The following is an 11,581-nucleotide window of genomic DNA, read 5'->3' on the forward strand; positions in this document are numbered from 1 at the left end:
AGCATTTGTTTATAATTAATTGTATGTATATGTTGTTGTTTGTGTTATCATACGCAATTGAATAAGTGGACCGTTGCAGAATTCGAAATTTGGTACTCTCTCAATGCATAATGCAACTCATACTTTTCTAATGCTCCCGGTAAACTGTAAAATGATCACTGCAGAGATTATCGCTTTTTCTGCACTCAGTGATTGACTTCTATGCAAAGTCATTTCTCAACTTGTCTTCCGTGCCACGTCATGCCTGTTGAGTGTTGATTTACTTCGTATTAAGAAACGACTGCACTAAGACATTCATTCATTCATCTTCCTAACGGCTTGATCCTCACTAGGGTCGCGGGGGTGCTGGAGCCTATCCCAGCTGTCTCCGGACAGTAGGCGGGGGACACCCTGAATCGGTTGCCAGCCAATCGCAGGGCACACAGAGACGAACAACCATTCGCACTCACACCCACACCTAGGGACAATTTAGAGTGTTCAACCAGCCTGCCATGCATATTTTTTTGGAATGTGGGAGGAAACCGGAGCACCCAGAGAAAACCCACGCAGGCCCGGGGAGAACATGCAAACTCCACACAGGGAGGCCGGAGCTGGAATCGAACCCGGTACCTCTGCACTGTGAAGCCGACGTGCTAACCACTGGACTACCGGGCCGCTTGCACTAAGACATTCATTCATAAATGTATATCATATGCTTTTATTTTGGTTTTTCTCAGTATAAATAACACGTGCCCTGACTGTTCTACTCTTTGAATAAAAACACTTCATTCAAGCGTTAGGTAGTGCAAGGGGTTATGATGGAGGGGTGTTAAATTAGTCCTTGGCCCTTGGCCTTGGCCTCGGGTTGCCGGTCTTTGGACACAACACTGGTACATAGCCGTCCATTTAATGTCTTCATAATAACAGACATCCATAATCCGTGACACACGTCATGGAAGCATTTTGTCTTTAAAAAAAAAGTCAGGTAAATAAATGATTGGCTTGCAGACATGTGGAGTCCACTTGTGATTGGCAGGTTTGTGACGTGGCTCGAAACCAGTCATTGCAGCTGTGCCACTTTGAGGGGTGCGGTGCTGGCGAAGTCCAGGAAGAAGGGGCCCTCCTGTTTGGGCAGGAAGGTGGTGGGCACCACGTTGTAAACGCCCGCCGGGACCTGCTCGCAATCCATGTAGCAGAAACCGCATCTGCCGGGACCACGCCAACAACATGCGCGCGCGTGAAGATGGCGTCAGACGGGACACCAAAGCGCAGGCCGACAACAATCAATGTATTTGTTCTTTTTTGTTTAACACTCCTAAACAGAAGTTAAAACTTTTGCTTGGACCCCTGATTTGAAAGTCAAAACTTTGCTTGAAAACTAGACCTTGGCTGCTGAGACCTTGTTTAAAACTCGTCACCCTGGATTGAAAGCCTAAAGCTGGCTGGAAACCCCAATCTGGATCCTTAAACCAGGCTTAAACTTATAATTTGTTGACACCCTCAAACCTTTTGAAATAAAATAAAGTGACAGCTCAACTTACGAACGCCTCCGTTTAGCAAAGGCGGAGCTCGATCTACTTTGACATCGACCACAGACACTTGCAAAAATCCTCAACAAGTTGCCTCAGCACCTTAAACAGAAAGCTGATGAAATGAACCCGACAATAGAAACAATCATCGCATTCTTCATTGACTTGAGCGCGTTTCAAAAAGTTGACGAATTCTAAAGCGGCCCTTCCACTTTTTCCGTCGGCGGCCCTCAAACAAAAAAGTTCAAACACCCCTGCGATCGACTCATTTTTTTTTTTGGGACACCTCGAACTTGAAACCGCCGTACTTAGACGTAGCAGGCCACCAAAAATGCGAGCGGCTCCTTTGAGTTGTTAGCGTACCTGTAATCTCCGCTGCTCCTCTTGGACGTGGAAGTGGCCCCGCCATCGCTCGCGGTCGACACGGTGACCATCTCGAAGCCAACGCTGTATTGCCTGAAGTACACGTCAGCGCATGTAAATCTCAAACTGCTTCAAACAACAAAGCGTGTGATGGAAAAGTGGTTAGGACTGCATGACTGTCCGTGTTTTATGTTATATGTTGTGTTTATTATTTTACTTTATGTTAAGTGTTTTGTTAAGCGCTTTGTTACAGCTGCCGCTGTTGTGAAAGCGCTATAGAAATCAGCATGTATTGTATTGTATTATAAATCGGCATGTAGCATTTGCACAACGTGTGCGTCTTTCAGTTTTTGAACCAAAACCTGAGCGTCTTGAATGGGAGGCACCGTTTTGGGACGTAAGATGACACGGTTTGATTGAATATTTGCGGGTTCAAGTAGGGGGTGGGGGAGGGGGAGGGGGAGGAAGGTTTTTCCAAAATTGACCCCGCCCCCTATATGACATCAATACGGCCCTTCAACATGCGCATTGAGAATGGATGGCTATTATCCATCGCACCCCGATACATTTTCTGCGACGGGGTCGAATGACGACGACGCTGCATAGACACGGATGTGGCGGGTGGGGGGGGGGGGGCTCACTGACCTGGAACCTCGCAGTTCTATGAGTAGCGGACCGGATCGCTCCAGCTGCAGTTGGTAGACTGGATTGTTCTTGTACGAGTCCTTATAGTTGCCGCAGCCGCCGGCACTCGCGCCTTTCCACTGGCCGTTAATCTGAGCCCCACAACAAGTCGTCAACACAAACACGCACACACACACACACACACACGAGCACCAAAACCACAAACCAAAATGCACACAACGCGTTTGCGCTTTGTGTTGGCTTACCCTTTTGGTGTGCGTGAAGGGATTCGGAATCTTAGAGAAGTTGAATTTGCAACCAGAGTAAACCTGCAGAAAGAGGCCACAAAAGAAAGAAAATCATTTCCATTTGGTTTCAGACTCGCAATTAGCATAGCATCATTCGTAGCATATCAACACCCCTTTTGCTGTCTGTACATTTGAGTCTCCACTCGGACTTTTTTTGTTTTTTTTAATCATTCTTCTCATCGATGTTTTGGTTTCTTCTACGATTACGACGTAGTGAATTTTCGTCGGGTAACAAAAGCCATTTCTGCTGCAGTAAAAAAAAAAAAGCATCATTTGGATCCCTTAAATGTGTGCATGTGTGTGTGTGCGCGTGTGTGTGTGTGTGCGTGTTTCCCCCCCAGCCCCCCTGGAAATGTCATGATCATGATAATTTTTAATGATCATCATTTTGATCACTATTATCATTTCTGTTAAGGGTGGCTTTTATAATTACCTGAATCAATAAATATTTTTTTTAAGTATAACTTCACTTTGGTGAGAATTAAAAAAAAAAAGCAGTGTTGGTAGCACACAATGCTCAACTTGGAATTGAACTTCTGCGAATCCATCCATCCATCCATTTTCCGAACCGCTTAATCCTCACCAGGGTCACGGGGGTGCTGGAGCCTATACCAGCCATCTTCGGGCAGTAGGCGGGGGACACCCTGAATTGGTTGCCAGCCAATCGCAGGGCACACAGAGACCAACAACCATCCACGCTCACACTCACACCTTGGGACAATTTAGAGTGTTCAATCAGCCTGCCACGCATGTTTTTGGAATGTGGGAGGAAACCGCAGCACGCGGAAAAAACCCACGCAGGACCAGGGAGAACATGCAAACTCCACACAGGGAGGCCGGAGCTGGAATCGAACCCCCTCTGCACTGTGAAGCCGACGTGCTAACCACTGGACTACCGGGCCGCCCACTTCTGCGAATCAAATTTGAAAAACAACAAGCGCAAAGAGAACTCTTCTGCCGCAGAACAAAGGGCATTGGGCAAGGGCAATTTTGGTCCCATTTCGGATCAAATCCGAACGCTGAAACAGCAAAATCTAAATTCTGCCGATCACTTTGGGCACTACCGGAGAGACTTCTTCTCAAAAACACCCCCACGCCCCCCCTTGGACAACTCCAGAGAAGCCGATGTTGCCATGAATCCCCGTGGTGATTTTTCTTACGTCAGGCTGCATTCACACTTCCTAGCCAACTCTCTTTCCACGCCAAAAGCTTTCTGCCAATCGCAACTTCAACCGAAGGTGACAAATTTTCAGCTTTCGGGCCAGAAAATGTTTTTTTACGACTTTTTGACGGCGAACGGGCGAGGCCTCCTACCCTCAGCGTGTAGTTGATGGTGTTCTGCTTCTCGTATTGCGACACCACCAGCGTGAAGGTGTGCGACCCGGCGTTGGTCAGACGGATCTTGGTCAGGTAGTGGGGGCTGTTGATCCGAATTCCGTCGATGTAGGGTGGGGGCTCGGCTGCAACGGGCACAACAAAATGTCATTTGTCTGCGATCCAAAGGACCTCCGCCGCGCGCTTTATTTGGTGCGCCATTCAAGTTGGAACCACTTCCTGTTGACCGTGATGGCATCCATTCATATTTTGAAATAAATCTTGGACTGTGACATGATTTTAACACTGCGGATCAAAAAACAATAAATACAGCTTTTGTTTTTTTTTTAGCTTACAAAAAAATAAAATCAAGTGCTTTGTGTCACGACTGCGCCGCGTGTCATGTGAATGTGACTCGTTCAAATCCGGTGTATCACATTTCGGCGCTATTCATTTGCTCGGTGTCATATTGATATATGCGATGTGGTTTATCAATCTGCGACTCATAATGTCATATTCTTGCGCAATGGCGTCGGCCACAGCGCTTTTTAAAAATTTTATTTTATTGGGTCTTTTTTCCTTTCACTTACTCATTCGCCCATCTGGTTGAACCTTTTCTCGCAATATGAATTTTTAAAAAAATACCTGTGTGTATTCTAAAAAAAAAAATTCTTGTTATCCAAAAATATAAAAATAACTTTTGGCAATAATGTTTTTTTTGATAGCAAAAATAATAAAGAAGAATGTCAGACCTGGATAGTAAACCTTCTTGCCGTCTGTCTTGTAAACAACCAACGTGATGAACTCTCGGTTCTGCGCAAAGTCCTCCTGCATCAGAAAATAAGTAATAAAATCATTAGAAAAAAAAAGAAAAAAAAAAGAATAGACATTTCATGAAGGTTTCTGATCCTCCTCATGCGTGAGACCAAATCCTGGTCACTTTTCCACTCTGTCCGACCTTGTCAGTGATATGTCTGGAAAGCAGCACCCACACGGCAGCGCCCCCTGCTGGACACTGCACCTCCAGCTTGTACTGCGGGTTGTTGGCTAAACTGTAGACGTCCTTGACGGGGCCTTGCTTTCCATCCCAGCTGCTGCAGGCCACCCAGAAAGCACAAGACACATTTTGGAGCTTATTTGGTGTGAGAGAAGACTTTGCTTTCAGAATTTACGCACAAACCTGTGGATGCAGGTGGATTCTTTGAACAGCGACGGGTTCCAGCTGAGGTAAATGACATCATAATATTGACACAAGTCCTCCCAAGCGATCCAAAACACACCTGAAGGGACGAAAAAAAAAAATCTTGTATCGTCAATTGGTCTGCGAGTTCAACCCTGGCCGATTTAAATGTCATCGGCCTCAAAGTACCATTATCAAACTTCTGCGCCGTCTTGGGGTCAAAGTTGAGGTATTTGAGGAGATCGGGAGTCCAGTTGTTCTCGTCTCGCTCGCTGTAGCGGCCTTTCCATCGCAAGTGGCTCCAAGGGTTCTTCAGCTGAAGGAAGCGCATGTTCTACAAAAAGGCGGCGGCAGGTTAGGAGGAAGGACACCGGTGCCGCTGTTGCTTTTTTTTTTTTTTTTTTTTTGCGGAGGCTAACCTTGTATTCCCTGATGTCGAGGACTGCGTAGGCGTGAGTTGGCACCAAGCCCCACTGCTCCCCTTCCTCCTCCGTCATCACGCCGGTCGCCGTGGTGATGAGGACGTCGCCTCGATGGAACCTGCGGATGAGAATACACCGAATCGCGATTGACAAGTTGGACGGAGGCCTCGAAACATCTGAACAGTCGAGTCTTCTATAAAATGCCGGCAACGATGAATTGGAAAGCACAATCATGTATTTACTGTACATAAGATAAGATAAGATAAGATATCCTTTATTTGTCCCACACTGGGGAAATTTACAGCCTCCACCAGCAAGAATATAATAATACATTTATACATATATATAATAAACATATAATAATTACCAACATAACCATGCTACACTGGAAAAACTTATTTACACACTATTTAGTAGTAGTAGTATTTAGTAGTGTGCGCGTGTGCAGCATGCTTTGCATGCTTATGTGTGTACAGAACGTGAGTGTTTGTATGTATGTAAAGTTGGCCATCACTTCTAACTTCTAAATTTAAAGTTTGGCCGTCATCTTTTCTCTCTTTTGCGGAGCTCTTTGGAGCAGAGTTAAGATGACAAACACTTTGATCAATCACAAGCTGCTTTTAACGGCCGAATTTCCAAAGGGCCGCCATGTTCGCAAATATCAAAGCATTGTGATGAGCTTATGCAAAAGAGACCAAATGCTGCCATCTGCTGGCCATTGTGGGGGTTAAAAGAAAAAAAAACGTTTCCAGTTTTATGATCGAACCAGAGTAAAAAAGGTAACTGACATTCATTCATTCATTCATCTTCCGTACCGCTTGATCCTCACTAGGGTCGCGGGGGGTGCTGGAGCCCATCCCAGCCGTCTCCGGGCAGTAGGCGGGGGACACCCTGAATCGGTTGCCAGCCAATCGCAGGGCACACATAGACGAACAACCATCCACACACACACTCACACCTAGGGACAATTTTCAGAGTGTTCAATCAGCCTTCCACGCATGTTTTTGGAATGTGGGAGGAAACCGGAGCACCCGGAGAAAACCCACGCAGGCCCGTGGAGAACATGCAAACTCCACACAGGGAGGCCGGAGCTGGAATCGAACCCGATACCTCTGCACTGTGAAGCCGACGCGCTAACCACTGGACTACCGGGCCACCAGGTAACTGACAACAATTGCAAAATCCTTTTGAAGACATTTTTATGCCAAAGAGTTGACGTGACCTCACCTCTGGAAGAGCATACGGAAAGTGTCGTCCTTACTGAACGACTGATTGTCCGAGTGCATGGCGATGCGCTCGGGGATCCAGCCGGTGAGCGCGTGGAGATCGATGTTCTGAGGGGGGGGTGGGGGGGGGGGCAAAAAACAAAACAAGAAACATGAGAAATACACGGAGAGGCAAACGCGGAGAAAGCGTGAAACGGCGCCTACCGAGTTGGATCCGGGGAAGTCGTAGCCTCCCATCACCTTCATGTACGCTTTCTCGATGAGCGACACCCACAGCTCATTTCTGTTGCTGGAGTACGAGCACAGCAGCTCGCCGTTGCGATCCACGGGCAGAAAGTCGTCGATGATCACCTGCGTGAGAGAGAGACAGACGCAAACACGGTTATCCGTTTGTGTGTTTCTCTTCTTTTCTGCGCGACGCTTTTACCTTCCTGGGAACGCCGTTGATGTGCAGCTTGACCATGTATTTCCCACATGGGTTGTACTCGGGCTCCCCCCGCCGGTTCTGAGGATAGATGATGCTGAAAAACATCAGCGAGGAACGGGACTTTTGAAGCATTTATTCTGTATCTGTACTTGAGTGTCAAATTTAACCCATTCACTCCCAAAGACGTTTTTAAACGTCTTTTCAGACTTGGTCTAGAATTGGCTGTTACTGAATGAGTTAAAAAAATAAAACAAAAAACTTCCAAGCTACCTGGTGATGAGTTTCTTGTTGTAGCGTCTCTCGTAGGCGGCGCTGATGGCGAGCGAAGCCACGAAGGAACAGTCGGACACCACCGTCTGCGCGTCGAAGCAGCTCGTGTTAAAATCCAAAAGCAAAGTTGAGCGACCGGGACGCGTCACCGTTGCAGACCTGCTTGATGCTGAAGCTGGACACAGACATGATCATGGTGGGACTGGTGCAGATCTCGTCGGGTCGGACCCAGCGGGAGAAGATGACTTTCTGCTTGGGTGACAGAGCCAAAGTGCCTGATTTGTCCCTGGTGGGGGGTGGGGGGGTGGGGGGAATAAAGACAAAAGACTCTCCAACATCTCACAAGACGGGTGGTTCTGGATCCCGGCGAAGATTCGACTCACGAGAAGGGCACGGGAAAGGCGAAGCGCTCCTTGAGGTCCACGCTCATGAAGGGAACGTAGGCGATGCCGTTGATTGTCGACGTGCTCCTACAAAAAGGTGGCGGGATGTGACGGGCAGAAAGGTGTCCAAGGAGGAAAAACATGAGAAGAACAGAACGTGTAGGATAGGAGGAACACAGGAGGAACGCGTAGCGAGGACTACGAGAAGAACCGGAACCGCAAGTTGAAGAACACAAATGACCTGAGGACCTCGATCTCGTCAGACGAGTATCGCTGACCGTGCGGTTCACTGGACTGGACGGCCCTCATGGGCTGAGGTTGCGGGCGGTCGTTGAGAGAAAAGTCGGGACCCAGCGGGAAAAACTGGCGGACGGGTCCCGACGAGCTGGCCTTCGCCCCCGACGGTCCCGCCCTGTCCTGAGTCTGCGACGGTCCAGACTTGGACTGCGATTGCTTGAGACCTTCCGCCCTGAGGGACACCGTGGCGACTTTAGTCGCGTCACATCGATGACAAACGGAATTGTTCGATCGCGTTTGGAAAATGGGTTGAGTGAAACCAACCTGTCTAAAGCTTGATGGGCCAACTGCTTGAGCTTGGTCTGCATAGCCTGGTCAGACGTCTCGTTGGACTGCCAACGCATGAAGAGACACGCGGAGCAGACCCGTCAACACCACATACCGAAGAACATGAGGAAACACGTGCAGATGAACGCGCGGCATACGAACGGGACGCGCAAAAGAAGAAGGAGGCGATCGGAAGGAGGCCGCGATGAGACACGCGGAAGAACCTGAAGCGCCACGTGCGGGAGGGAACGTTTAGAAGGCCACGCGGATCCTGACCGTCTTGATGCAGAGCTCTACGGCCTGAGTGTAGAGCTCCACGGCTTCGTCGTCGTTTCCTTTGCCGTCCTCCTCAAAGGCCTGCGTGACCAGGAAGTGGGCACGCTCCAGGTCCAGCTGATGGCGGGACTTGAGCGGGTCGCTCTTCTGCGCCTCCACGGCGCTCACTGGGTGGGAACATGGCAGAGAATTTTAAGATGGGGGGTTGGGGGGGGGGGGGGGAATAACACCAGCAAAGACTGTCTGTAAATGGCACATTTCCACTATTTCACAATGTCACACCGTATTGGCCCGAATATAAGACTGTGGTTTTTTTTTTGCATTGAAATAAGACTGAAAAAGTGGAGGTCGTCTTATATTCAGGGTCTAGCCATTATACCCATTCGCGACGCTAGATGGCGCCAGATATCATTGAAGCGAATGCTGAATTTGACTCCCCAGGCCAAAGCGAACCCCTGTCGCGAAGAATAAAAATTAAAATAGCGGTAGCACGAAGAAGAAAAATTAAAACTAGCGGCAAGAAAGAAAAGAGAAGAAAATAATGGACGGGATAACAGAAAATGGAGAAACGTAGTGACAATATGAAGAAAAGTGGGTCAAAGATCGGCAGCTGAGGCGAAGTTATGATGACATTTCAAAAACCAGAAGCCATTCGTTTACGAATGTGATTGCACTTTAGTTTACATATTTAAATGTTCAGGTATTGAGATTTGAATGAAGCAAAATAAACATGCTTTTTCTCTCAAATATATTGTTATAATCATTTGTTTCAAATATACTGTAATTATTTTCTGTATAAAAATTAATTTGGTGTTCAAAAAGTCTTTTTGCAAACTTGAGTCTTGAAAAAGAGGGGGTCGTCTTATAATCAGGGCCGTCTTATATTCGGGCCAACACGACACTTTTATTCCGTTCGGCCAGATTACGGAGCATTTTTCTATTTCAGTGAAAAGAAAAAAAAACTCCAAGGCATAAAAAAAAAAAAAATCTTGCATTTGCCCATAAATGGCTTCTTTAATTTAAAAGTGAAAAACTGAAATACTACAAATAGTTAAATTAAAATGAGAAAGCTTTTATTTAAAGAAGCATCACCCCCTTGTCAGAATTTATAGCCGGAAAAGTTGACTGCGATGACAGAAATGTCATCCACCCAGTTTTCGTGACGCGCATTGTCTCACACGAAAGCGTGTGAGGACACTCATGGAAAAATCCTGATGGGCAAGTCTGACAGTAACATTAACGCACAAATATCCTGCTTGAAAGCATGATCGGGATACAAAAATATCACATTCATAATTTACAAAAAAAAAAAAAACAGATAATGTGAATCTTTCTGACCAAAAATTGTCCATAAACATCCACACAAACGAGAGCTTTTCATGATGTGTCACCACTTGTGTGATTCTCGTGTACATGACATGATGTGCAAAGCATGGCAAGTGTGAGGCGAGCGAGCAGAGAGAACGAAAGCTTCGAGAGTGAGAGACGGCGCATGTGAAGCACGTAAACGGTGAAACGTAAAGATTTGCGAGGGGTACAAGTACAGTAGGTGTGAGCAAGGCTGGCAAGCGGTGAAGAAAAACAAAAAGCTTTGCGAGTGGAGTGAGTAGGAGCATACAAGGCAGGCGGGCATGAAGCGGTTAGAGAGGACGCTTTGCGAGTGAAGTAGGTGGGCATTGCGAGGCAGGAAAGCAGTGAAGGGAAAACCTTTGCGAGTGGAGCAAGTGGGTGCGTACGAAAGTTTGCGAGCAGAGCGAGTGGGTGTCTGCAAGGCAGACAGTGAGGAAAAAAGTGATGCCAGTGGCACCTGTGGGTTTTGGAAGGCAGACAAGCGATGAGAAAACATGTTTGTGAGTGGAGCAAGTGGGTGTTGATCATTATTATGCTTGTTAGTGTATTGATGAGCTAGTAATGTCACTTGTGTGTGCTTTTGACGGCCTTACACGCATTATGGAGGGTCTGTACTCGATCCAGGTACTCGTTGACTTTGTCCTGGATGCCGTCCAGCTTGGAGCCCGCCATGCCGGCGTAAATGAGGGCCTGGGCGGCCTCCTGAAGCGAAACAAGTCACGCTCCTTAAACATCGAGGTGCTTAACTCAACCACGTACATCGACTGTCGCGCATCGATTGCAAACGGGGATGCAGCTGACATTCGATCCTCGCACTCACCTTATAGTAAAACGCAGCTTCGTTGTATTTGCCATTCTGGTCGTAGGTGACCGCCGTTTTGGCGAATTTGATCGCGTCGAGCTCCAACGCTATGCTGTCCATTCTCAACACAACTTGTTGACCAGGGGGGACAATAAAACACGGTTAGTTTCCTTCATGAGGACAGCAGCTAATCTCACGGAGGCGTGCGCAAGACGGCGACATGTTGGCGTTCATGGAAAACTACGGCCACGGATTTTAAGACCAACGCTGCTCGGTTGAAGTCAAAATTGACAGATGTTTGCCGGGTCAAAAAAAAATAAAAACAAGCGTGTTGCTTCCGGGACTCGTGTTGCGCGTGCGCAGTGGGGAAGGCGGTCGAAACTACGCGACGTTCAGGAACTTGGGGTAGAATAGAAAACTGCAAACGCCCAACCTCAGTAACTTTCGAGGAGGCGGCCAGAAGAGGGTGACATAGTATCGTTGATGTAGAAGATTGTCGTCTCTCTTGTCGCCATCACTTTCCCATTACGCTGAGCCATTCGTTTTCTGCGTCAAAACAAGAAG

The 11,581-nt window shown here is 47.4% G+C and overlaps 1 protein-coding gene across 1 annotated transcript; it reads right to left on the bottom strand.

Moving 5' to 3' along the window:
* Nucleotides 1-872: 872 nt before the first annotated feature.
* capn7 (calpain 7) lies at nucleotides 873-11,377 on the bottom strand. Its single transcript, XM_052066473.1, has 21 exons — nucleotides 11,036-11,377; nucleotides 10,809-10,917; nucleotides 8,866-9,032; nucleotides 8,587-8,654; nucleotides 8,267-8,494; nucleotides 8,026-8,112; nucleotides 7,802-7,928; nucleotides 7,643-7,728; nucleotides 7,373-7,466; nucleotides 7,150-7,296; nucleotides 6,947-7,053; nucleotides 5,717-5,837; nucleotides 5,487-5,631; nucleotides 5,298-5,397; nucleotides 5,076-5,211; nucleotides 4,870-4,945; nucleotides 4,118-4,263; nucleotides 2,762-2,824; nucleotides 2,517-2,647; nucleotides 1,872-1,964; nucleotides 873-1,184 (listed from the first exon to the last, which is right to left on the bottom strand). Exons 1-21 carry the CDS (start codon nucleotides 11,135-11,137, stop codon nucleotides 1,040-1,042), a joined length of 2,478 nt encoding a protein of 825 aa, XP_051922433.1. The 5' UTR covers nucleotides 11,138-11,377; the 3' UTR covers nucleotides 873-1,039.
* Nucleotides 11,378-11,581: the final 204 nt, after the last annotated feature.

The sequence above is a fragment of the Hippocampus zosterae genome, chromosome 5 (genome assembly GCF_025434085.1).
Source record: "Hippocampus zosterae strain Florida chromosome 5, ASM2543408v3, whole genome shotgun sequence".
NCBI classification, from domain to species: domain Eukaryota; kingdom Metazoa; phylum Chordata; class Actinopteri; order Syngnathiformes; family Syngnathidae; genus Hippocampus; species Hippocampus zosterae.

Bases quoted from the DNA above. Each gene is read 5' to 3' on its own strand.
- capn7 (XM_052066473.1), bottom strand. From the start codon at position 11,137: ATGGACAGCATAGCGTTGGAGCTCGACGCGATCAAATTCGCCAAAACG. The intron at 7,729-7,801 runs GTCTGCAACGGT...TTCGACGCGCAG, and splicing joins CCAGCTTCAGCATCAAGCAG to ACGGTGGTGTCCGACTGTTC. The intron at 5,398-5,486 runs GTACTTTGAGGC...TCGTCCCTTCAG, and splicing joins GGCGCAGAAGTTTGATAATG to GTGTGTTTTGGATCGCTTGG.